Here is a 27,800-nt window from a genome sequence, read left to right as displayed (position 1 = left end):
ACAGAACTTCCAACATCCTTTCCCAAATTGATATGGAACTTTCAAAAACACATGGAGCAACTGCGAAAAGAAATGGCTGAGGATATACAAAAAATGTCTGGTATGTAATGACATTTAATTCATGTTCATTGTTCATAGATGAGAGCACCCCTCCAGCTTGGATGGAGTCTGTCACTCCTAAGCAGGCCAGGCTTGGTCCTGTTTGTGGGTGAGTCCCAGAAAGAGGGCCAATTATTTACAAATTCTATCTTTTGGGAAGGGCAGAAAACAGTTTTCAACCAGCAATTGAGTTGTGAGACACTGCTGTAGAAGCTCATCACTCCCCCTAACTGGGAGGGGGCCAGAGACAATTACTTGATGCCGACACATCTTTCTAGCTGATTTACACGCTGAAGCTATGTTGAGCTTGGTGACCTCTGACTGTTTCATCCTAACATCGTTGGTGCCGACGTGGATAACAATATCTCTCTACTCTCGTCAGTTTTAGCCTTAGCCAGCACCATCTTCAGATTAGCCTGATCGTTGGTAGCCCTGCCCCCATGTAAACAGTGTATGATCGCTGGATGATTTATTTTTAAGTCTACCACTACGGGTAATGGAGTCGCCAATGACAAGGGTGTTCAATTTGTCAGAGCTAATGGTGGGAGGCTTCGGCGTCTCAGACCCCGTAACGGGTGGAGGGGAAACCAGAGAAGACTCGGATTCTGACTCGTTGCTTAATACCGAGGAAAAGACAGTTTCAAGTTGGATATTCGACGGATATTCGCGCTTTCAAACCTCAATAGCTTACAAATCATTTGAGCCACGACTACAAATAAGTATCATTATGTTGGAGAAATTGCGCACAACATTGCACTGTTCTTATTTTCACGTTTGGACATTAATTCGCTTTCAAAAGCTAATAAACATGTGGAAATGTGAGCAGCATTTTGTATTCCTAGTTGAATTAGTTAGGGAGCATAAACAAAGTACAAACTTTTTTTACATTAGAATTTCAATAGCTCCTTGGTCATGTGGAGCCATGATTGACTCAGTGGGTTTTGTCCACCATGCCTCCGGACCTACTCACTCCCACAGTCATACTCTTAACCTGAACCTAGTTTTGTCTTGTGGAATAAATATTGTGGATCTTAATGTTTTTCCTCCTAATCCTGGACTATCGGACCACTATTTTTATTACATTTGCAATCGTAACAAATAATCTGCTCAGACCCCAACCAAGGATCATCAAAAGCCGTGCTATAAATTCTCGGACAACCCAAAGATTCCAAGATGCCCTTCCAGACTCCCTCCACCTACCCAAGGACGTCAGAGTACAAAAATCAGTTAACCACCTAACTGAGAAACTAAATTTAACCTTGCGCAATACCCTAGATGCAGCCGCACCCCTAAAAATAAAAATCATTTCTCATAAGAATCTAGCTCCCTGGTATACAGAATATACCCGAGCCCTGAAGCAAGCTTCCAGAAAATTGGAATGGAAATGGCGCTACACCAAACTGGAAGTCTTCCGACTGGCTTGGAAAGACCGTACCATGCAGTATCAAAGAGCCCTCACTGCTGCTCGATCATCCTATTTTTCCAAGTTAATTGAGGAGATAAGAACAATCCAAAATGTATTTTTGATACTGTCGCAAAGCTAACTAAAAAGCAGCATTCCCCAAGAGAGGATGGCTTTCACTTCAGCAGTGATAAATTCATGCCATCCCTAGGAGGGGTGCGTCACTTGAGTGGGTTGAGTCACTGACGTCATCTTCCTGTCCGGGTTGGTGCCCCCCTCTGGTTCGTGTCGTTGGGGAGATCTTCGTGTGCTGTACTCAGCCTTGTCTCAGGGTAGTAGGTTGGTGGTTGAAGATATCCCTCTAGTGGTGTGGGGACTGTGCTTTGGCAAAGTGGGTGTGGTTATATCCTGCCTATTTGGCCCTGTCCGGGGGCATCGTCGGACAGGGCCACAGTGTCTCCCGATCCCTCCTGTCTCAGCCTCCAGTATTTATGCTGCATTAGTTTGTGTCGGGGGGTTAGGGTCAGTCTGTTATATCTGGAGTATTTCTCCTGTCTCATCCGGTGTCCTGTGTGAATTTAAGTATGCTCCCTCTAATTCTCTCTCCCTCTCTTTCTCTTCTCTCGGAGGACCTGAGCCCTAGGACCATGCCTCAGGACTACCTGGCCTGATGACTCCTTGCTGTACCCAGTCCACCTGGTCATGCTGCTGCTCCAGTTTGAACTGTTCTGCCTGCGGCTATGGAACCCTGACCTGTTCACTGGACATGCTACCTTGTCCCGGACCTGCTGTTTTGGACCCTCTCTCTACCGCACCTGCTGTCTCTAACTCTGAATGTTCAGCTATGAAAAGCCAACTGACATTTACTCCTGAGGTGCTGACCTGTTGCACCCTCTACAACCACTGTGATTATTATTATCTGACCCTGCAGGTCATCTATGAACATTTGAACATCTTGGCCATATTCTGTTATAATCTCTACCTGGCACAGCCAGAAGAGGACTGGCCACCCCTTAGAGGCTGGTTCCGCTCTAGGTTTCTTCCTAGGTTCTGGCCTTTCTAGGGAGTTTTTCCTAGCCACCGTGCTTCTACATCTGCATTGCTTGCTGTTTGGGGTTTTAGGCTGGGTTTCTGTACAACACTTTGTGACATCGGCTGATGTAAAAAGGGCTTTATAAATACGATTGATTGATTGAGTGATTGCAGTAGTGTAGGGCCCTGGACAAATGTTACATTCACTTTACGATCAGCGTAACATTAAAAAAGTAATTTCGGCAATTTTCTAAATAAAAGTTTCCAACCTAATAATAGAAACGTTTCAATAACCTTTTTTATTCATGATATGAGAAATAATTGTGCTATTTTTTTCATATTTAAGTGACATTTGCAACAAATATGGATTTTAAAACATGTTTCAAGGTCAAATAAATGCCCCCAGTGCAAATCACTGTATTGAAATAGATATTGGCTTTTAAAGTAAAAACTATGCTAGGTGCCAAAGTAAAATTATTGTAGGGAATACTCAGTAGGGTCTGTAGAATGTATATTAAGTGATAATGCCCGAGAAGCCGGTGTTTGGAGGATGTATTGCATGGGTGTTGTAGTGATGCCTCTAGCACAGGAAGGTAGTGAAGGACAGGTTGCCCAGCTACAGACCATATCCAGGAAGGAGCGTCTGCTAAATGACAAAAAAAATGTTTAAAAAAATGGTAGTGAAGGACAGGTTTGCCCAGCTACAGGCCATGTCCATGAAGGTACAGTATGAACAGTAGGATCATGCATTGAGGGGGTAGATTTGTAGATGAGGCTATATGTGTGAATCAAACCTGGGTCATATATCTTTAAAACTACAGCTGCTCATGATTTAGCTTAACCTGGCAGGTAGAGTTTGCACTTTTGGGACTATTCAGTTGTTTCCATTGTGTCTAAATATAGTACACACACTTTATTTTCAGTTCACCTGTTTACATGACGGTATGAGGAACTAACTCATTGTATGGAGTAGAATGACACCCTGATGCAGGTTGCGACACACCTTTCCTGTTACTTCATCAGATAACTTTGTTTATACGCTACACTTCCTCTTAAAGAGACAAAGTTAGAAAGCCTGGCTCACGGTTAGGAAGCCTAAGTACTTGTGTGTGTGTAATGTACACTAGAATAGAATACAGCATATCTACCATGTGTGCTGTTGGAAACTTGCTGTGTTTGTGACTTACAATAAGAGCAAGCGAAAGTGAAAGTTGAAGTCAAACTTGAAAAACCATCCTCTTTCTAACCACAGTGTTCCAACCCCTGCATCTCCAGTCTGAAACATGGTTACACCTCTTTCTGCTTGAGTCAGGTTTTTTGTGGTTCTTAGTGAAAAGCCTTGCAAAACACTTAATGATACCAAAATACATTATAGTGTGATGTAACTTTTGCTCATGGATGTCTAAGAAAATAGACTAGGGAAAGTGCATTGATGATGTCAAATAATGCTTCAATGAGAAACCTCAAAGATTGGCAAGTAATGTAAAATAAAGGGTTTAGATAATGTATCTCCAGCAACACAGGGCTTACATCCGGTCACAAGATAGGTTGTACTGCCCTCTAGTGTCAGTAGTATTAACAGACATGAACTAAGTCTAATGTCAAGCCAATATCAATATAAACCTATTTCTCATTGATCCATTGACTCTGCCACCTCCCAGGCTTTTTGTCTTTGTGAGAAGTCTTACACAGAAAGGGTGTAGATCACAGGAGGTTGGTGGAACCTTAATTGGGGGAAATGGGCTCATGGTAACACCTGGAGTTGAATGTGTGGAATGGTATCAAATACAACACGTGGTTTCCATTTGTTTGATGCCATTCCATTTGCTCCGTTCCAGTCATTATTATGAGCCGTCCTCCCCTCAGCAGCCTCCACTGGTGTAGATCATGTATCTCCAGCAACACAGGTCTGTATGTTACTCTGAACTGTGAAGGGAATCATTCAGTGATCATCATCAAAATGAAATATGATTTGATCGTTAGATCTTGTAGATGTTTGGAGGCTCAGAATCCCTGCTTCCACAGGAACAGTACCTACTGGGGATCATAATAAACGTATCTTCAATGAGAGATCCTGAAAGTGGTTGAGTCAAGTGAAGCGAGTCATAACAATCTTCCAACTGATCCTTTATTCTGACTGATGCCATAGAACGCTTGCTACAGCTCCAATCATATTATTTTCCAGAACCACAAGAGGATTGTCACAAATATAATCATATTATCAGTTGACTCTGTCCATTCTGTACAGCACTTTGAGATATCAGCTGATGTAAGAAGGGCTATATAAATACAATTTGATTTGATGTTCATATCACCATGTCAGCATGTGCTGGAATATAATATATCTGTTTTGGTGAGTCTGCACACTAGTGAGTCCATTGTAACAAAATAAGTTTATTATTTAGAAAGAGCATACATCCAGTCACTGGCTAGGTTGTACTGACCTCTAGTGTCAGTAGCATTAACAGATATTAACTAAGACTAAACAGGAAGCAGCTGAGTTCAATGTAAAAGAAAGGGTTTAGATAATGTATCTCCATTAACACAGGTCTTACATCCGGTCACTGGATAGGTTGTACTGACCTCTAGTGTCAGTAGCATTAACAGATATTAACTAATGTCAATCCAATATAAATACAAGGTATTTGTCATTGATCTACTGATTCTGTGATCCTCCAGATTGTAGTCCAGCTGCTGGAGGAAGTATCCCAAAGGAAAGAGGAAGCAGCTGAGGTTAAAGGTCAGACAAAGCAGCTCAGCCGGACACTGAAAGTGGGGAGAAGCCCAGGTTCTGAGGAGAGGCCCAAGTCTGCCAGGAGACCATTGACTCTCTGCACCTGCAGAGCAACAGCAGCCTAGTGGCCCTGGAGAAGATACAGACCAGGGTATGACTGACCTCTCTCCTCATTCATAGTCGTCTGGAGTAGATACAGACCAGGGTATGACTGACCTCTCCTCATTCATAGTAATCTGGAGAAGATACAGACCAGGGTATGACTGACCTCTCTCCTCATTCATAGTCGTCTGGAGTAGATACAGACCAGGGTATGACTGACCTCTCTCCTCATTCATAGTCATCCTTATCATGCTGTCACCGTAAGCAGTGAGGTGGTCACCAGTGATGATGTGGTGGTCACCAGTGATGTGGTGGTCACCAGTGATGTAGTTATAAAAAGAACAGAAAGGCCTGGACACTGTATATGCTCCTTACTACCACATTTAATGACAACGGTTCAATCCTTTTTCATCTCGACATTATTAGGCCAGCACCTACAGTACCAGTCCAAAGTTTGGACACACCTACTCATTCATGACTTTTTCTTTATATTTACTATTTTCTACATTGTAGAATAATAGTGAGGACATCCAAACTATGCAATTAACACATATGGAATCACATAGTAACCAAAAAAGTGTTCAACAAATCTAAATCTAGTTTATATTTGAGATTCTTCAAAGTAGTCACCCTTTGCCTTGATGACAGCTTTGCACACTCTTAGCATTCGCTCAACCAGCTTCATGAGGTAGTCAACTGGAGTGTGCCTTGTTAAAAGTTAATTTGTGGAATTTATTTCCTTCTTAATGCGTTTGAGCCAATCAGTTGTGTTGTGACAAGGTATGGGGTGGTATACAGAAGATAGCCCTATTTGGTAAAATACCATGTCCATATTATGGCAAGAACAGCTCAAATAAGCAAAGAGAAACGACAGTCCATCATTACTTTAAAACATGAAGGTCAGTCAATACGGAACATGTTGAAAGTTTGCTGAAAGTGCAGTCGTGAAAACCATAGAGCGCTATGATGAAGCTGGCTCTCATGAGGACCGACACAGGAAAGGAAGATCCGGAGTTAACTCTGCTGCAGAGGATAAGTTCATTACAGTTACCAGCCTCAGAAATTGCAGCCCAAATAAATGCTTCAGAGTTCAAGTAACAGAAATCTCAACATCAACTGGTCAGAGGAGACTATGTGAATCAGGCCTCATGGCCTGAATTGCTGCAAAGAATCCACTACTAAAGGACACCAATAAGAAGAAGAGACTTGCTTGGGCCAAGAAACACAAGCAATGGACATTAGAATTCAAGGTACACTTAACCAGTATGGCTACCACAGCATTCTACAGCAATACACTTAGTGGAACTATCATTAGTTTTTCAACAGGACAATGACCCAATACACCTCCAGGCTGTGTAAGGGCTATTTGACCAAGAAGGAGAGTGATGAAGTGCTGCATCAGATGATCTGGCCTCCACAATCATCTGAACTGAACCCAATTGAGATGGTTTGAGATGAGTTGGACCGCAGAGTGAAGGAAATGCAGCCAACAAGGCTGTTGGAATAGCATTCCAGGTGAAGCTGGTTGAAAGAATGGCAAGAGTTTGCAAAGCTGTCAAGGCAAAGGGTGGCTACTTTGAAGAATCTAAAATAGATTTACATTTGGTTAACACTTTTTTTGGTTACTACATGATTCCATATGTGTTATTGCATAGATTTGATGTTATTTCATATATTTGATTATTCTACAATTGAGAAAATAGTAAAAATAAAGAAAAACCCATGAATGAGTAGGTGTGTTAACTTTTGACTTGTACAGTAAGTTTTAAAGGATGTGCATATGACCACAAACATTTCTATAGCAATCATGTAAGGCATTAATAGTAAGGCATACTTAATGAAGGATTTAAAGAGTTTAAGTCATGTCTTCCAGCATAAGAGGCTGAGATTGAAGCTCATCCAGGCTGTATTCTCTTCTCCTGGAGCCAAACAACCCCAGACTGCCCCCTGGAGGACAGCTTGTTACATGTTTTTGAATGTTGAGCTTTAATTCACCAAGCCTGTACTTTGAGGGATTTGGGAACATTTTCTGATGTAGACATGCATGTCATCCGCAAAACTGTGGAAGAGGACCCCGAGTCATCTGACTACATGGCCGAGTGAACGTATGGCAGAGGATGAACAGGGTGGGGGAGGGGGACACCACAGGTGACTGAGTGGACCTGCACTCTTCTACAATACTTATTCTGACCTTTAATGCGAGATAGGAGTGGAAGCCGTTCAGGATAGTTCCTGAAATATTGTCTTTTCCACCCTTCTGTGATCCATACAGTCTATAGTGAAGTTGTATCGGTTTGTTGATGTCCTTGTCTGCTTCTATGAGCGTGATGTTGATGTTCTTGTAGTGTAAAGTTATCCATTTAACCATGTTTGTAGATGCTTTTAATTTCTGGGGCACCTTCCCCAAGCGAACACTGCATCCTGCACCAGTATCCAGTAATCTGTGTCTCAAGATATTATCAAGTCCCAATAGGAGTTCCATAGTCTGGGCTGACATAGATGTTGTGGTCCTGAAGTTATCAAAACATTTGACTTTCCCCTGGGCAGAGCAGAGGGTTCTCACCTCCCGAAGCTGTTACCTAGCAAGGTGAAGCTCACTTCATACTCATCACATGGTCCTTTTCATTTTAGACCAGTCTGTTGTCTGTAGGCAGAAGCTGATATGTGACCACCCTTCCGAAGCATCTTACCAGTGGCGCCCATATGAAAAGCTATCTATTCGGTGATCCAAGTGGGGACAGTTCAGGCTGAGGAGTACGTTTCAAACATCCCCATGTGATACAAAGATACAGTGGTCCTCTGTCAACAGGTATTTAGAAGTCATATTGTTCTTACTGGAGGTTGGGTTTCAAAGTGTGTTTCATGTCTTTACACTACAATTGAATGTGGTGTAGAATCCTGTTTTTATATCAACCAGATTCTACAATATCACATTTAACATGTAGTGTTTCGATACTACTATAGATGGCTGGACCAGCCAGCCAGTAGACCACAGATTACAGAATGTGGAGTCCCTGACTGTGATGGGGGCTTGAATCTGGGGAGAGAAGTCATTTGTAATTTATCAGTAATTAATTTACATTCTGGACAATGTTTTGTAGTACAATAGCTTGTCCTATATTCTTGTATCATATCATTGGTCTTAGCATTGATGACTTGATGAAGTTATATACCATATACATTTACTTATAAATCATGTTTGAAATTCTTTTAACTCAAACTATTGTAAGACATATTTTGAAAACCTTGAAGGTGTGCCTTACCGTTTCCAGTTCCCCCAGACAGCATTGAGTATTTCCCGATCTGGGGATTCCTATCAAATGGAATCAGTAATTAGTCAAACACATTGGGCCAGTTTCCCGGACAGATATTACACTCAGTCCTGGACTAAGAAGCGCATTCAATGGAGATTTTCCATTTAAAGTGCTTTACATTCCAAAACAAGGCATAATCTCTGGTCTGGGAAACTGGCCCAATAAATTAAAATTTCAGTCAGAAGATTGTACAAAGTAGTACAATGTGATTAAATATATTCATAGATTTCCAAACATACCTGTGTAGGTATTTGAGAACCTATTAAAAAAGACAAGATGTTCAACATTGTAATAAGCATACCATGTAACCATGACGATAACAAACAGTAGTAATCTACACCATATGAGAAGTAGAACATGTAGAATTCACAGAGTAAACTGAATATCACAGGCAATGAAAACAATGAATGGTACAAATACAGTCATCTTACCTAAGTTTTGTCTTGTTCTCACCCTTTTTCTCATAAATAAACCAACACCAGCTATGGTGCCTATCAGGAAAAAACATATGAGAACACCAGCTATGATTTCAGCTGTGGGAAGTGAAGCAACTCCACATTCTGAATCCGACCAAGGAGTTCCTGGTTCAATTTCCAAGAATTCACATCTGTTAAAGACATAAATCGAGGTATGTTTTTTAAAGTTTCTATTTGAGCATATTCATGTATTTATCTTCAGGGGAATAAGCATTTGAACTAACTAATAATGTCCACACTTACTCTGTATGTGGTTGACAAGATGTTAATGATCCATCTGAATAAGTTTTACCAGGGCAGTCAGCACACACACTATCTGTAGATGTTGTTCCTGCACAAATACATGATGAAATATTAATGAAAAATTAATTTGTCACCCCATTTATTTAATTTCAATAACTAATGATTATTCACACTGAAGTTACCAACTTGACTAAATTGAATTATGACAACACAATTAGCATTATGAGTGAGACGGAAGACCTGTGTGACTGATGTATTGACCAGGTTTACAGCTGCTGTGTCTCTGGGCTGCTCTACAACCATCCTTAGTTGGGTCTAGACAGTAGAACCCCTCCAGTGTCCCACAGACAGTGTCTGATGAAGGTCTACATGGCTGCTTTACCTTCAAACCCAAACCTATAGAGAAAACATGGCCTGTATTATCTGATGCAGATACAACTGACATATCCTCATAGCATAACAACATAGACTAACATATCAGTGTTTGTGTCTGGGTTTCAGTACAGACACACAGGACCACTCTTACCTGGATCACAGTTGGTACACACTTTGCATTTTATGAGACCATTGGGCTCATCAATGAATGTAGAATCAACACAGGGCACACAGCTGGTGCTGGTGAATTCAGTACAATGCTTATATACACGATTTCCTGGGGGAGAAAATCACAACGTCATGTTTCTGTTAGTGTTGATGTGATTAATGTCTGGTGATTCATATGATGTAAAGAGAGGGTCCTTACCTGGTGAACACATGGGACAACATTCCTCCCCTATTCTGTACTCGGCTCTACCACATGCAATACAGGACCCGATGCTTTCAAGCACCAATATAATAGGTATCTGGAAGTAGAGGAAAAAAATACACTAATCACTCAAATTGAAACTGATGTGTATTTTTTAAACTTACACAACTAGTTATAATTTTCCTAACTAAAATAATCACTATTCAAATATAATGTAATTATGTAGAACTATTTTTAAACTGGCTTTTGTAAATGTGGTGTCGTATTGTGAATTGAGCATACTGTTTGGTGCCATGAATTTCTGTTGCGTGAAAAGAGCCTCGTACAAACCATCCTGATCTCACGAGCTTACATTCTGTTTCACAGCGTACAAGTATAAGTAAAAAGATGCAAAGCCACATAATGTGCAAATCCGAAATGTTTCACTCACAGTCCATATCAAGCGTTTCAAACTGTGCCATAGTTCCTCATTCCTCTCCAACTCACTGGAAGACCCACACACTGGATTTGTGAAGTTCTTAGGAGTTTTGAAGTATCGAGATGAACTGACCTGTAGACTAAATGTATTTTAATACATGCACTGTATAGTAAGAATAGCTCAATTATATTATACTTAAATATTGCACAAACTGCGCAGTTAATAAATATAATACTGTATGTTGGCTGGCCACCCCTGAGTTATCAGTCACCACCATCAATGTGAATAAAACTGAACCATAACCTTTCAAATTTGTAAATGGTGATATCTTGCTGAATTAAATCACAGAAAAAAGTTGAAGCTTGTTTGAGAAGTATGAAACAGAAATTGGCAAATTATTATTAGAGAATGCTGCCATCTTGTGGTGAAGTAGCCTTGTACATGGAGCAATGTCCATTCTCCCAAAGACAGCACAATATGAAGACAGACTAAAACTGCATCACCAATAGAAATCTTCGATCACAATTGTAGGTGATGTCATGGCAAGTTTGGCTTGCTAAACTCATGAGTAGAAACACGTCATCGGGTGTAACGGTCTCTCGAGCCGAACTGCTCATGTGCAAGCCGTCAATGCAAAGGCACTCCTTCAATTTAAAGTTGTTTTAGACAAATGAAAATGTGTGAATTTTTCACTTTCAAGAGGTTGGAGTAATAACATGTTCACCTACTTAAGACATTGCCTCCAATCTAGGGTGTGCCTTTAGATTGAGAAATTCCTCCTTAGCTGTACATTTTCAAACCCCGGCCTGGGGCTTAATTTATAAACCGTGCATATGTACAAAATGGACCCTAAAACTTGAGTGTGACAGTTTTCAAGCAGAAGTTGGCATTTATAAAAACCGAACTTGACATGAAAATAAGCCCAACTTCCTGCAAACTTTAGACCACGCCTACACAAAGTTTCTAGTTGTTGAAGTATAGCATTGAAAACAGTATCGCATTAAACTAGTATTTTGTGCAAATGGGGGATATGGACAGGCTTATTCATAACAATAAACAGGTTAATAACAAGATGCAATCATTTGCCATTAGTGAGAAGAGAATCTATTTTTTTAATCTTTGCATTTTAAAATAATTACAAATAGGCATCTATTTCCTAGGCAATTATTTATAAATGTTGTGTTTTGCATGGATTGCTGTCTTGCTTTACATTGCATCTCAGTTGCTTGAGGATCTGTTCTCGCTCTCCACCCCTTTCATCTGCACTGATGGGTCAATACTTGACTGTTAAAAATCAATATGGTTGCTGACATCATCATTAGGTAGATTGTGTTTGCTTTTCATGTATTGTGTGTGTGTGTGTATATATATATATATATATATATATATATATATATATATACACTGCTCAAAAAAATTAAGGGAACACTTAAACAACACAATGTAACTCCAAGTCAATCACACTTCTGTGAAATCAAACTGTCCACTTAGGAAGCAACACTGATTGACAAATTTCACATGCTGTTGTGCAAATGGAATAGACAACAGGTGGAAATTATAGGCAATTAGCAAGACACCCCCAATAAAGGAGTGGTTTTGCAGGTGGGGACCACAGACCACTTCTCAGTTCCTATGCTTCCTGGCTGATGTTTTGGTCACTTTTGAATGCTGGCGGTGCTTTCACTCTAGTGGTGTCTGTCAGCGTAGTGTCCAGAGCATGGAGGCGCTACCAGGAGACAGGCCAGTACATCAGGAGACGTGGAGGAGGCAGTAGGAGGGCAACAACCCGCTACCTCCGCCTTTGTGCAAGGAGGAGCAGGAGGAGCACTGCCAGAGCCCTGCAAAATGACCTCCAGCAGGCCACAAATGTGCATGTGTCTGCTCAAACGGTCAGAAACAGACTCCATGAGGGTGGTATGAGGGCCCGACGTCCACAGGTGGGGGTTGTGCTTACAGCCCAACACCGTGCAGGACGTTTGGCATTTGCCAGAGAACACCAAGATTGGCAAATTCGCCACTGGCGCCATGTGCTCTTCACAGATGAAAGCAGGTTCACACTGAGCACATGTGACAGACGTGACAGAGTCTGGAGACGCCGTGGAGAACGTTCTGCTGCCTGCAACATCCTCCAGCATGACCGGTTTGGCGGTGGGTCAGTCATGGTGTGGGGTGGCATTTCTTTGGGGGGCCGCACAGCCCTCCATGTGCTCGCCAGAGGTAGCCTGACTGCCATTAGGTACCGAGATGAGATCCTCAGACCCCTTGTGAGACCATATGCTGGTGCAGTTGGCCCTGGGTTCCTCCTAATGCAAGACAATGCTAGACCTCATGTGGCTGGAGTGTGTCAGCAGTTCCTGCAAGAGGAAGGCATTGATGCTATAGACTGGCCCGCCCGTTCCCCAGACCTGAATCCAATTGAGCACATCTGGGACATCATGTCTCGCTCCATCCACCAACGCCACGTTGCACCACAGACTGTCCAGGAGTTGGCGGACGCTTTAGTCCAGGTCTGGGAGGAGATCCCTCAGGAGACCATCCGCCACCTCATCAGGAGCATGCCCAGGCGTTGTAGGGAGGTCATACAGGCACGTGGAGGCCACACACACTACTGAGCCTCATTTTGACTTGTTTTAAGGACATTATATCAAAGTTGGATCAGCCTGTAGTGTGGTTTTCCACTTTAATTTTGAGTGTGACTCCAAATCCAGGCCTCCATGGGTTGATAAATTGGATTTCCATTGATTATTTTTGTGTGATTTTGTTGTCAGCACATTCAACTATGTAAAGAAAAAAGTATTTAATAAGATTATTTCATTCATTCAGATCTAGGATGTGTTATTTTAGTGTTCCCTTTATTTTTTGAGCAGTGTATATATGTTTAGTGTAATTGATGTTCATGCAGGGCTCATCTGCAAAAGATACCATGGACCCCCTGCTTAAATAAAGGTTAAACACATTTCCATGATCATTGCATAATAAATTCCTCATCTTTTCTGTGATATTTTAATACTCACGAAGTAGCATAGACCTGCAACAAGGAAGCCATTCATCCAATGCCTGCATGTCTATATGGTGTAGTTTCACGGGATCCTGAATAATACAGTGTTGCTGGCCTTTAACTCCGCCCATTACATTCACCACAAATAAACTCACTGAATATGGAATATGTTATGTTTGTTCCTTATATAATGACAAACCGGGGCGTAGGTTTAACTACTTTTAATGAACATATACTCCAGCTAGAAAACCATATGTTTAGCCATGCAAGGCATTATTCAACCCTCTGCCCCCGCATAGCCTGCTGGGTAACGTAGTCTAAATGTTAACACATAACACAGAATACATATTGGCTTTTAGAGAAAAAAACTATTCTATGTGCCGCAGTAAAAGTATGCATGTTTTGGGGTCTATTTTTTACATACACACAGTTTATAAATGAGGCCCCAGGTCTGTTTCGCAAGCATTCTACCCCCACAGCGGGACAAAGAACAAAGTAGCCCAGCAGTCTGTCTGGGCTGCTGACTGGCACTCATGTGATGTTGTGTTCCTTATATTCGTTTGTCCGTTTTTTAAGTAACACGCATTAATGAATAATGACAAGGCCATAGCGTTTCATATTTCAAGAACAGTGAAAATTCGAGTGAGTTTAGCAGCGCACTTTTAAAATCAGAAGGGAGTTAGGGGAGTCACCAGAGGCAGAACAGAATATCGAAAACAAAAAGAGAGAACAGCGGAGCATAGGCCTGCCTATTCGATGTAGTAACATTACACATTCATTCATCAATATGAAAAGATATGATTCTTAAAGTTAGGCTACAGCGCGGAACATGTAAAGTAGACTATTTCTACGTAAATATGTCATATTTATCTTACCGCAGCCTTGATCGCAGTAGTGTAGGCCCTGGACTAATTTTACTTTCACTTTACGATCAGCGTAACACGAAAAAAGTTCTAAATAAAAGTTCAACATAATAACAAACGCGTAAATAACCTTTTTAATTCATGACATGAAAAAAATAATTGTGCTATTTTTTTCATATTTAAGTGACATTTGCAACATATGGGTTTTAAAACATGTTCCAAGGTCAAATAAATGCCCCCAGTGCAAATCACTGTATGTGAAATAGAATAGTTTGCTTTTAAAGCCAATTGTAAGTGCCGAAGTAAAAATGATTCTAGGGAATACTCAGTAGGGTCTGTAGAATGTATATTTAAGTGATAATGCCCGAGAAGCCGGTGTTTGGAGGATATTGGCACGTGTGTTGCATTGCAGTGCCTTAAAACATGCTGACCGGACAAGTCGCGTACGTGAGCATTGCAAAATAAATGTACACATACATGCTATTCAATCATTGCACCCACACTGCTCGCGACCATCTGTAACTCCCGAGTGGTGCAGCGGTCTAAGGCACTGCATCTCAGTGCTAGAGGCATCACTGCTGACCATGGTTCAATTCCAGGCTGTATCACTACCGGCCAATCGCGCGGCGCACAATTGGCCCAGCGTCGTTAGGGTTTTGCCGGGGTAGGCCTTCATTGTAAATAATGATTTGTTCTTAATGGACTTGCTTGGTTAAATAAAATATAACTTGGTTCTATTTGTGACGCTCAACACGCTGCAAGTCCAGCCTCTCCCATCTCATTGGTGTTTAGGAGCATATACCCACGTGGGTGATTGAAAGATGAACTGAGGTCCACACTCCAGTCGGCTGTGGTAATGCACCGTAAAGTTAGTTGCCAACCGCCATATCAAGTCAGAAGAAGCCTGAAGGAAAGAGAGATTACTAGAAACTAACCCGGTTTACCGTTTATCTGTGGATTCAATGTTGGAGTAGAGGACCTGCATTTCAGGTAAAATAACAACTCAATGTTTATATCCCAGGACAAATTAGCTAGCAACAGCTAGCTAAATTGCCACAAATGTTTAATGCTTTCCGACCTGTCTCCAAATTAATATAATTGGTTCAGAGATTGTTCTGATATTTCAACCTGCTGTCCTGATCTCTGGTGTGGGGGGACAAAATCAATTTGCTGTCCTGATCTCTGGTGTGGGGGGACAAAATCAACCTGCTGTCCTGATCTCTGGTGTGGGGGGACAAAATCAACCTGCGTGTTTTGATCTCTGGTGTGGGGGGACAAAATCAACCTGCTGTCCTGATCTCTGGTGTGGGGGGACAAAATCAACCTGCTGTCCTGATCTCTGGTGTGGGGGGACAAAATCAACCTGCGTGTTTTGATCTCTGGTGTGGGGGGACAAAATCAACCTGCTGTCCTGATCTCTGGTGTGGGGGGACAAAATCAACCTGCTGTCCTGATCTCTGGTGTGGGGGGACAAAATCAACCTGTGTGTTTTGATCTCTGGTGTGGGGGGACAAAATCAACCTGCTGTCCTGATCTCTGGTGTGGGGGGACAAAATCAACATGCGGGCGATGGTGCACTCAGATGCGCGCGTGCGGTCTGGTCAGCATTTTTAGACGCTGCGCCACTTGGAGGCCCTTGCCTGTCTAAGTTACCAACAAGCAAACATTAATTAATAATGACAAGGCCATAGTTTTTCATATTTCAATAACAGTGAAAATTCGAGTGAGTTTAGCAGACTTAATAAACATCAGAAGGCAGCTGAGTCACTAGAGGCAGAACAGACATTGTAAACTAAAGGGAAAGAACATCTTAGCTTGTTGTAAAATTACAAATAGTCATTCATCAAGATTAAAATATGTCCTTGTTTGTTACTTATTTCTACATACACAAATAATGCATCTTTTACCCTGCCTTGGTTCGCATTTTGACTAGGTTGAGGCAAGGCTACTGATTAACCACTATACAGTTTAAAGGGATAATCCACCCCCAGAAATAAAAAACATAACTCCTGTTTATTTGGTGAATGTTTATGTTCTATCAGTGGGTAAAATACAACATTTCCCCATGATGTAACTTCCAAGTTGTGAAAATCAGGAAATCGTGTGAGAACACTTCATAGCTACATAATTATTGTCACTGGAGATATGGGATCACATTTCATAAAACAATGACCTACACTCCAGGCCGCCAAATCAGCCAATAGATGGCCTTCCTCATCTGGAACACATCCATCCGTTTATATCGTCATGACGAAGTTTAGCTTTCGTTTAAATGTGCTCAATCTAAACAGTGTAATAAATTATTAACCTCCAATTCTCCTTCAAGTACCATGTAGCAATGCGCTGAGTCTGTAGGATAACCGAAAACGCGTCAAGCTAATTTTAGATTTAAACAACCATTACACCATGCCCAAACCAGACGCGCGAGTGCATCCGCCATCGTGCGCAAATTGATTTTGTCCCCTCACTCCAAACGCGATCATGACACGAAATATCAAAACAAACTCTCAACCAATTATATTAATTTGGGGACAGGTCGAAAAGCATTAAACATTTATGGCAATTTAGCTAGCTTATTTGTCCTGGGATATAAACATTGAGTTGTTATTTTACCTGAAATGCACAAGGTCCTCTACTCCAACAATTAATCCACACATAAAGCGGTCAACCGGATTGTTTCTAGTCATCTCTCCTTCCTTCAGGGTTATTTTTCGTCTTTGGACTTTACATGGCGATGACCCCGGAGCAGCTAGAGAGGGACATCAGAACAAGTCTAACTTCACCAGTACCACCATGGCTGAGAACACAGGGGGGAAGGTACCATGGTACATGACCCTACTACATGAGAAGGTACATCATTTTATACAGATTGGTGTGGCCCAGTCTGAAAACCTCCCTGTAGACACTTTAAATGGCCCCTAGTAGATCTAGAAGGATCTGATGGTTGTTAGCACTATGGTTGGCTCAGTGGGGTGGGCATCATCTATCCCTCTCTCTGACACTAACTACAGTATAAAAGTGCTCTAACTTTAACAGTGTCATCTATCCCTCTCTCTGAACCTAACTACAGTATAAAAGTGATCTAACTATAACAGTGTCATCTATCCCTCTCTCTGAACCTAACTACAGTATAAAAGTGATCTAACTATAACAGTGTCATCTATCCCTCTGCCTTTGAACAATGAAGGTTGACTAACATTGAAACTAAAACGAAATGAAAAAGAAACAATAGAAAGTAAAAACGTGAAACTTCAGGTTAGAATACTGTTAAAACTATAACTGATACCAGAACCAACAGAGCACAACACACATATATAAGTAAATATAAAACCTGTCAAACTAAAATAAAACTAATGAAACAAAGTGAAAATGAGGAGCTGAAGTAACCTTGGTCACCTCACATACTTTTCTGTGTTTCTTTGTATTAAAGGTAATTCATCTGTCAGACGAGGTCAGGAATCGGAGGGAGGTGGAGAAGGAGGTGCAGGAGAAGAGCCAGCATACAGCCAGGATAGAAGAGAAGATCCACAGGCTGAGAGATGCCAGCCCTGGGTAGGGTCCTGAACATGGAGGGTTCCTAGCCCTGTTGGACAGAGAAGCAACTCAATCTGAGACAGACACCAAGCCAAACAGCATGAGGTTAACCCTTAGTTAACTTGGACAGAGTTAGGAATGAATCATGTGATAGCCTTTATATCAATTTCAAATGTTAAATGTAATGTTATCTTTTGAAACATAACCTAAAATGAATGTTATTTGGTGGCCATATCTGTGTCTTGGAACATGGCCACAAACACAGTTCTTCAGAAATAGAGAATGCTGTGGACAGTGACAGTGGACAGTGAGGAGGAAGACACCAGTATCACTTACTGAACAGATGACAGAACCAACAAACCATTGATGCAGGAGTTAGAGGCCAGGAAGAATCATGTGATCTCCTCTGGTGTGTATGAACTTTGCACGTATATAAACATGTACTGTATCAAACATATTTAGAACTTAAACTGTGGGTGGATGAGCTCTTAATCCCAAATCAATCCCTATACCTTAACACTTACCCCCTATGTACTCTGAGAACTGAACGGTTTGGATAGGTGTGAACAAACCTGTGAACTACAGCAGACACTTATATTATACTAATCAATACTGTATTTGTACTCTGCAGGTACAGTGAGTTCCTTGTGTAGAACTCTGTCCATAAAGGAAGGAGAGCTGATCACTGCTAAAGGCCAGCAGGATGAGTTGGGATGGCAGCTGAGGACAGGTTGGTCCAGCTATAGGCCATGTCCAGGAAGATAGTGAAGGACAGGTTGGCCCAGCTACAGGCCATGTCCAGGAAGATAGTGAAGGACAGGTTGTCCCAGCTAAAGGTATTGTCTAGGAAGGTGTGAACATGCTTTGAGTGTGTAGATTTGTAGATTAGGCTACATAGCCATCTATGTGAATCAGACCTGGGTGAAATATGTACTACAGGTGCTCATGATTTAGCTTAACCGGCAGGCAGTTTGCACTTTTGGGACTATTCAGCTCTTTCCGTTGTGCCTAGATCGAGCACACCTAAAGTCCTTTTCAAATACACTGCGAATGTGACTTTTCTAAGAACTGCCTTTACTTTCAGTTCTCCTGTTTACGTGAAGGTATGAGGAACTCGTGATAATACTGGAGGAGAATGGAAAAATGTAATCTTTTCAGCCTTATTAACACATTGTAAATATATACTTTTACTGTTGGATATTTGGTTCACATTTAAGATGACTTCTATTAGAAGTGTATGTATCTACCAAATGTGTAAGTGGTTGGAAACATGCCATGTCTCAAGAAGTCACACTTGTTGAACAAATATAGCCTAGCTATGCCTTGTGTTAACCACCACGGAAGTGTTCATAACCCCAGGTTCAAGAGTGAAAAGCATCTGCGTTGTTGTTTGTGAGACCAAAGCTCTTTACAATAAAATATATACTGTATGAGCATCATCTATTAAAAACGTATGGATATAAAAGGAAGATTCAAACTGCGATAATGTTTTAAATTTCTCATTGGCGCAATCGCAGTCAATTAATAGGACTAACACATTACATTGCGTAACAAGTTGGGATTGAAATGGATTTAATTCTGATTTTTTTTGTCACAGTTTTACACAAAATACTCTTATGTACCCTGTGATTCTACTACAGGATGTAGTCCAGGTGCAAGAGGGAGTGACCCAGATGAAACAGGAAGTAGCTGAGGTCAAAGGTTAGACTAGCAGCTCAGCCGAGCATTGAAGGTGAAGAGAGAAGCCCAGAGGAGCCGGGGGAGAGAGGCCCAGGTCTGCCAGGAGACCATTGACACACTGAACCTGCAGAGCAACAGCCTAGTGGCCCTGGAGTAGATAAAGACCAGGGTATCTGACCTCTCTCCTCATTCATAGTAATCTGGAGTACAGACCAGGATATGACTGACCTCTCTCCACATCCGTAGTCAACTGGAATACAGACCAGGGTATAATTACAATGGCGCCGGAGGAGATGGCTGCAGTTTTACGGCCTACTAACCAATTTTGCGTGTGTGTTTTCACATTATTTGTAACTTATTTTCTACATAATGTTTCTGCCACCATCTCTTATGACCAAAAATAGCTTCTGGATATCAGGACACCGATTGCTCACCTCGAACTGGACAAAGATTTTTAATTTAACGAGTCGGACGCAAAGGATTTATTCCAGACACCCGACAAGGCCCAAATCCCCGTCATTCACATGAAGAGATGGATATATCGGGACGTAGGTCGGGGTGCCTTGTAAGGATCCAACGGAGAGTGTGTAATCTGCCTTTACCATCAGTCCAATTAGCCAACGTACAACCATTAGATAACAAAATAGACGAGCTGCGATCACGAATATCCTACCAACGGGACATTAAAAACTGTAATATATTATGTTTCACTGAGCTGTGTGGCTGAACGACGACATGGATAACATACAGCTGGCTGGGTTTCCGTGCATCGGCAAGATAGAACAGCTGCCTCCGGTAAGACAATAGGTGGGGGTCTGTGTATATTTGTAAACAGCTGGTGCACGAAATCTAATATTAAGGAAGTCTCAAGGTTTTGCTCACCTGAGGTAGAGTATCTCACGATAAGCTGTAGACCACACTATTTACTAAGAGAGTTCTAATCTATATTTTTCGTGGGCTGTCTATTTACCATCACAAACTGATGCTGCCGCTAAGACCGCACTCAATGAGCTGTATAAGGCCGTAAGCAAACAGGAAAAAGCTCATCCAGAGGCAGCGTCCTACTGGCCGGGGACTTTAAACGCAGGGAAACTTAAATCCATTTTACCTCATTTCTACCAGCATGTTTAAATGTGCAACCAGAGGAAAAAAATACTCGACCACCTTTACTCCACACACGGAGATGCATACCAAGTTCTACCTCGCCCTCCATTTGGCAAATCTGACCATAATTCTATGGGATTCTGGGTTTCTTCTGATGGCATTGATGAGTACATCACATCAGTCACTGGCTTCCTCAATAAGTGCATCGATGACGTTGTCCCCACAGTGACCGTACGTACATACCCCAACCAGAAGCCATGGATTACAGGCAACATCCGCACTGAGCTAAAGGGTAGAGCTGCCGCTTTCCAAGGAGCGGGACTCTAACCCGGACGCTTATAAGAAATCCCGCTAAGCCCTCCGACGAACCATCAAACAGGCAAACCGTCAATACACGACTAATATTAAATCGTACTATACCGGCTCTGACGCTCGACGGATGTGGCAGGACATGCAAAATGTTAGACTACAAAGAGAAGCACAGCCACAAGCTGCCCAGTGGCACAAGCCGACCAGACGAGCTAAATTAATTCTATGCTCGCTTCGAGGCTAGCAACACTGAAGCATGTATGATAGCATCAGCTGTTCCGGACGACTGTGTGATCACGCTCTCCGTAGCCAATGTGAGTAAGACCTTTTAAACAGGTCAACATTCACAAGGCCGCAGGACCAGACGGATTACCAAGACGTGTACTCCGAGCATGCGCTGACCAACTGGCAAGTGTCTTCACTGACATTTTCAACCTGTCCCTGACTGAGTCTAATACCAACATGTTTCATGCAGACCACCATAGTCGAATGATTGGATGACCCTTGGATACAGCAGCCAGTAACTGAGGTAAAGACAGTTTCAGGTTGGATATTCGACGGATGGATATTCGCCTGTAGTTTTCCTTACATACACCAACAGCAGTTAGGGACTGTCAACATAGTGACAAATACCATTTTTGAATTTCAACAGCTCTTTAACCATTACTCCTAACACTTTCAAAACTGGTTATAGCTAACCCGATGGCATAGACACACATTGCACACCCTTTAGTTTGTCAATTTTCATCTCAAATGGTTTTACATGCATATTTCAAAATGCAAAATTTCAATAGCTCCTTGGTCATGTTACCTAGTGACTTCAAACAAGGTTCAGAATGTCCACTGACTACCCTTGACTAGGGCCAAGTACGAGAGTCATGCTATTAATTGTCCAAAGCAGGGACGGAGAGTGAGCTAGGCTGCAGTGGGTTTGCTGGTCAATACATATACTGAACATGTAACCACAGTAATGGTGGCCAGTAAATCAATGAATAAAATGTAATATTGACAAATTAAACAAATTGTAGATTTTCCAACATGTCAAACATGTCTTTTCCAACATGTCAGACACTTTACTTCAAATAAGTACGAAACATTTCAGAGTTAACTTTCTCTTTATCCCTGGTTGATGTACATTTCAGAGCCTCTTCAGTGTGGATGGGGAATAGCATACATTTTAAACAACAAAGACTGCACTTCCAGTTTGTGTTCTTTACTCTGTTGAACTCTTGTCTTCATTTCTAGGCACAGCAGATGGAACCAGCGTTGGCATGCAAAACATTCAATCAAAACAAAGCCAAGCGTAACACGTTATAAATAATATCAAATATCAATGCAGTATGACGAATGAGCCATCCATTGTGTTATATCATAAATTGTCTTACATGCCGTCACTGTTGTCAAAAGATTATAAACATGTTAAATAAAGTTACTAACCCAGTCAGTCTTTGGGCCACATCCAGGTTCTTTATCAGTGGCACACATGAAGCAGTTGGCTTTGTTGAACTCTGAAATCATAGGCATGAACTGAACATATGGCTGTCTGACAACTACATAAAAATAAAGAATTTACATTTACTTTGAATTAAATGTCATTACATACCAGACATTTTTAGCATATCCTCAGCCATTTCTTTTCGCAGTTGCTCCATGTGTTTTTGAAAGTTCCATATCAATTTGGGAGGGGATGTTGGGGAAGTTCTGTGCAACTTCCTTGGCCATCTACACCAAGAAATAAAATAGTTTAACCTAATTGTCACATAACAGCTTAATTATTTAAAATATAACTATCAAACCTGCATTACAAAAACCCCGCAGCTGAAGGTGTCCTGCTGCATGGTGTGAATTATTTCCCCTCCTTTCCACTTTATGTCCGCCCAGTCGTCTTTTCCATGGCAGGATCTTCTCATTTTGAAGTATTCTCTTTATGTAAAAAAAAATGGAATTATGATTAGTTATAGGCAAATGAATACACGAGCCAAATTTGTATGCTGTTTTCCTTATCACTATAATCTAGTAGTAATTTATTAGTAGAGGTAATTTCCTTCATGCCCCATTCTACACAGCCTAAATTATAGGCACTGAACCATTTACAGGACAATAATAAAAGTAGCATATAGGATCCAACCCTATCACAGAGTGAATAAATGTAGAGTGTTTGTAGACTTTAAGAAAAACATTAAGTGAGTTTCATCAGTACGTGCTTAAAGTAAGTCATATCAGAAAGATCACAGATGACAGTGCCCACCAAATCTATGACAATAGAGAATGAATTGTAAGCACCAAAGTGTGTTTGTCAAAATAATATCTGAAAATGTCAGTTGTTGAACATAATACCGTAATTTCCGGACTATTAAGCGCACTTGAACATAAGCTGCATCCACTGAATTAAAAAAATATATATTATTTTGAACATAAATAAGCCGCACATGTCTATAAGCCGCAGGTGCCTACCGGTACATTGAAACAAATGAACTTTACACAGGCTTTAACGAAACACAGCTTGTAACAAAAAATTAAAAATTAGCAGTAAGCTTTAGTTGTCTTTTTGCACTGAGTCAATTCCTCACGCTGCTGTTTCCAACGTCTTATCATCGACTCATTAAGACCAAGCTCCCGTGCAGCAGCTCTATTTCCTTTTCCAACAGCCAGATCAATCGCCTTCAACTTGAAAGCTGCATCATATGCATTTCTCCGTGTCTTTGCCATGATGAGGGTGACAAAATGACTACCGTAATCAGAATGATGGGAAGTTTGAGAGCGCTCGATTTAATCTAAACAGTAAACAAAAAAGTTGTTTGACCTTAACCCGTTCGGCAATTTCATTGGTCTAATGAAAGCTTCATGCCGCCAAAAAACTGAGCACGTCACAGAATGTGTTTTTTGAAAAAATGAAAGCGGGAAAGATCCATATATTAGCCGCGTCATTGTTTAAGCCGCGAGGTTGAAAGCCAGGGAAAAAAGTTGCGGCTTATAGTCCGGTACTTCTATTTGCAATATCAATTTATGATATATGCAGTAGAGGAATATTCCATGTACCAACACTACATGTAGGACAGACATAAGACATTCCAACATACAGTATTTTTAAACATTTTTATTTCACCTTTATTCAACCAGGTAAGCCAGTTGAGGACAAGTTCTCATTTACAACTGCGACCTGGCCAAGATAAAGCAAAGCAGTGTGACACAGAGTTACACATGGAATAAACAAACGTACAGTCAATAAAACAATACAAAAGTCTATATACAGTGTGTGCAAATGAAGTAAGATTAGGGAGGTAAGGCAGTAAATAGGCCGTAGTGGGGAAGTAGAGATCCTGTGGTGCAAAGGAGTAAAAAAAAAAAAAGAAAAATATAAATAACCATATGGGGATGAGGTAGTTGGATGGGCTATTTACAGATGGGCTATGTACAGGTGCAATGATCTGTAAGCTGCTTTGATAGCTGATGCTTAAAGATAGTGAGGGAGATATGAGTCTCCAGCTTCAGTGATTTTTGCAATTCGTTCCAGTCATTGGCAGCAGAGAACTGGAAGGAAAGGCAGCCAGAGGAGGAATTGGCTTTGGGGGTGACCAGTGAAATATACCTGCTGGAGCGTGTGCTACGGGTGGGTGCTGCTATGTGACCAGTGAGCTGAGATAAGGCGGGGCTTTACCTAGCAAGGACTTATAGATGACCTGGAGCCAGTGGGTTTGGCGACGAATATGAAACGAGGGCCAGCCAACGAGAGCATACAGGTCGCAGTGGTGGGTAGTATATGGGGCTTTGGTGATGAAACGGATGGCACTGTGATATCCAACTGGCTGAGTAGAGTGTTGGAGGCTATTTTGTAAATGACGTCGCTGAAGTTAAGGATCAGTAGGATAGTCAGATTTACGAGGGTATGTTTGGCAGCATGAGTGAAGGATGCTTTGTTGCGAAATAAGAAGCCGATTCTACATTTAATTTTGGATTGGAGACGCTTAATATGAGTCTGGAAGGAGAGTTTACAGTCTAGCCAGACACCTAGGTATTTGTAGTTGTCCACATATTCTAAGTCAGAACCGTCCAGAGTAGTGATGCTAGGCGGGCGGGCAGATGCGGGCAGCGATCGGTTGAAGACCATGCATTTAGTTTTACTTGCATTTAAGAGCAGTTGGAGGCCACGGAAGGAGAGTTGTATGGCATTGAAGCTCGTCTGGAGGTTAGTTAACAGTGTCCAAAGGGCCAGAAGTATACAGAATGGTGTCGTCTGCGTAGAGGTGGATCAGAGAATCACCAGCCGCAAGAGCAACATCATTGATGTATACAGAGAAAAGAGTCGGCCTGAGAATTGAACCCTGTGGCACCCCCATAGAGACTGGCAGAGGTCTGGAGGACAGGCCCTCCCATTTGACACAATGAACTCTGTCAGAGGAGTAGTTGGTGAACCAGGCGAGGCAGTCATTTGAGAAACCAAGGCTGCTGAGTCTGCCGATAAGAATGTGGTGATTGACAGACTCGAAAGCCTTGGCCAAGTCGATGGATACGGCTGCACAGTATTGTCTTTTGTCGATGGCGATTATGATATCGTTTAGGACCTTGAGCGTGGCTGAGGTGCACCCGTGACCAGCTCGGAAACCAGATTGCATAGCGGAGAAGGTACGGTGGGATTCTAAATGGTCGGTGATCTGTTTGTTAACTTGGCTTTCAAAGACCTTAGAAAGGCAGGGTAGGATAGATATAGGTCTGTAACAGTTTGGGTCTAGAGTGTCTCCCCCTTTGAAGAGGGGGATGACTGCGGCAGCTTTCCCATCTTTGGGGATCTCAGACGATACGAAAGAGATTGAACAGGCTAGTAATAGGGGTTGCAACAATTGCAGTGGATAATTTTATAAAGAGAGGGTCCAGATTGTCTAGCCCGGCTGATTTGTCGGGATCCAGATTTTGTAGCTCTTTCAGAACATCAGCTATCTGGATTTGTGTGAAGGAGAAATGGGGGAGGCTTGGGCAAGTTGCTGTGGGGGGTGCAGAGCTGTTGACCAGGTTAGGGGTAGCCAGGTGAAAAGCAAGGCCAGCCGTAGAAAAATGCTTATTGAAATTCGATAATCGTCGATTTATCAGTGGTGACAGTGTTTCCTAGCCTCAGTGCAGTGGGCAGCTGGGAGGAGGTGCTCTTATTCTCCATGGACTTTACAGTGTCCCAGAACTTTTTGGAGTTTGTGCTGCAGGATGCAAATTTCTGTTTGAAAAAGCTAGCCTTTGCTTTCCTAACTGCCTGTTTATTTTGGTTCCTAACTTCCCTGAAAAGTTGCATATCGCGGGGGCTATTCGATGCTAAAGTAGAACGCCACAGGATGTTTTTGTGCTGGTCAAGGGCAGTCAGGTCTGTAGAGAACCAAGGGCTATATCTGTTCCTGGTTCTACATTTTCTGAATGGGGCATGCTTATTTAAGATGGTGAGGAAAGCACTTTTAAAGAATAACCAGGCATCCTCTACTGACGGAATGAGGTCAATATCTTTCCAGGATACCCGGGCCAGGTCGATTAGAAAGGCCTGCTCGCTGAAGTGTTTTAGGGAGCGTTTGACTGATGAAGGGTGGTCGTTTGACCACGGACCCATTATGGATGCAGGCAATGAGGCAGTAATCGCTGCGATCCTGGTTGAAGACAGCAGAGGTGTATTTAGAGGACAGGTTGGTCAGGATAATATCTATGAGGGTGCCCGAGTTTACGGATTTGGGGTTGTACCTGGTAGGTTCCATGATAATTTGGGTGAGATTGAGGGCATCTAATTTAGATTGTAGGACGGCCGGGGTGTTAAGCATGTCCCAGTTTAGGTCACCTAACAGTACACACTGAAGATAGATGGGGGGCAATTAATTCACATATGGTGTCCAGGGCACAGCTGGGGGTTGAGGGGGGTCTGTAACAAGCGGCAACAGTGAGACATTTCTGGAAAGGTGGATATTTAAAAGTAGAAGCTCAAACTGTTTGGGCACAGACCTGGATAGCATGACAGAACTCTGCAGGCTGTCTCTGCAGTAGATTGCAACTCCACCCCCTTTGGCAGTTCTATCTTGGCGGAAAATGTTATAGTTAGCGATGGAGATTTCAGGGTTTTTGGTGGTTTTCCTAAGCCAGGATTCAGACACGGCTAAGACATCCGGGTTGGCAGAGTGTGCAAAACAAACTTAGGGAGTAGGCTTCTAATGTTAACATGCATGAAACCAAGGCTTTTACGGTTACAGAAGTCAACAAATGAGAGCACCTGGGGAGTGGGTGTGGAGCTAGGCACTGCAGGACCTGGATTAACCTCTACATCACCAGAGGAGAAATAGGATAAGGGTACGGCTAAATGCTATACGAACTGTACTGGTACAGTGATCGGTAAGCTGCTCTGAAAGCTATTTTGAAGGCGAACCGCAGATGACACAATTATTGCTCATGCTAATGCTGTTCATGACACACATGGACTTTCCAGGGGGTGTATTAATTATGGAAAACGTTTACCATTTAAGAAACAAACTGAAGCAAACCGAGAGTTTCTATCGGACAAATTCAGTTAGGTCCCTCCCCCATTTCGTTTGCTTATGTGTAAGAAACGTTTTGGAACAGATTCAGCTTAATGAATATGCCCCAGCTGGCCTGTAAAAAAAAACCCTCATGCAACTAACATTTTACACAAATTATAATGTCATCTAAAATAAAAAAAAATAACCTCTACAGACTTATTTTAGCAAATTAGTCTACACCTAATTTGCATATAAAACATACCTTGTATAA

General features: G+C 41.9%; 1 protein-coding gene and 1 long non-coding RNA gene across 8 annotated transcripts in view; one reads left to right on the top strand and one right to left on the bottom strand.

The window, feature by feature from the left end:
* Positions 1-5,732: 5,732 nt before the first annotated feature.
* The window catches only part of LOC106572808 (tumor necrosis factor receptor superfamily member 14), a 98,692-nt gene continuing 76,624 nt past the window's right edge, over positions 5,733-27,800 (bottom strand). Inside the window, exons 3-9 of the mRNA XM_082962235.1 lie at positions 10,145-10,244; positions 9,929-10,054; positions 9,643-9,798; positions 9,403-9,490; positions 9,115-9,290; positions 8,633-8,682; positions 5,733-8,406 (exon numbers count right to left, since the gene is read on the bottom strand). Of these exons, the coding sequence (XP_082818361.1) occupies positions 8,290-8,406; positions 8,633-8,682; positions 9,115-9,290; positions 9,403-9,490; positions 9,643-9,798; positions 9,929-10,054; positions 10,145-10,244 (813 nt within the window). The 3' untranslated portion in view covers positions 5,733-8,289. The remainder of the gene's footprint in view (positions 8,407-8,632; positions 8,683-9,114; positions 9,291-9,402; positions 9,491-9,642; positions 9,799-9,928; positions 10,055-10,144; positions 10,245-27,800) is intronic.
* LOC106595973 (uncharacterized) lies at positions 15,191-22,497 on the top strand. Of its 7 annotated transcripts, none has more exons than XR_014380713.1 (6): positions 15,191-15,416; positions 17,129-17,276; positions 17,857-17,978; positions 18,226-18,369; positions 18,592-18,796; positions 19,601-22,497. It is a non-coding gene; the product is annotated as an uncharacterized LOC106595973 (long non-coding RNA). The 7 variants fall into 7 exon arrangements; XR_014380717.1 differs by lacking the exon at positions 15,191-15,416 and having other exon boundaries at positions 15,436-17,276; positions 19,601-21,582; positions 22,299-22,497; XR_014380714.1 differs by lacking the exon at positions 15,191-15,416 and having other exon boundaries at positions 15,447-17,276; positions 19,601-20,435; positions 22,299-22,497.

The sequence above is a fragment of the Salmo salar genome, chromosome 15 (genome assembly GCF_965601325.2).
Source record: "Salmo salar chromosome 15, fSalSal1, whole genome shotgun sequence".
NCBI classification, from domain to species: domain Eukaryota; kingdom Metazoa; phylum Chordata; class Actinopteri; order Salmoniformes; family Salmonidae; genus Salmo; species Salmo salar.
The sequence above is the reverse complement of the archived record's forward strand: the minus strand, read 5'-3'. Positions and strand labels throughout refer to the sequence as shown.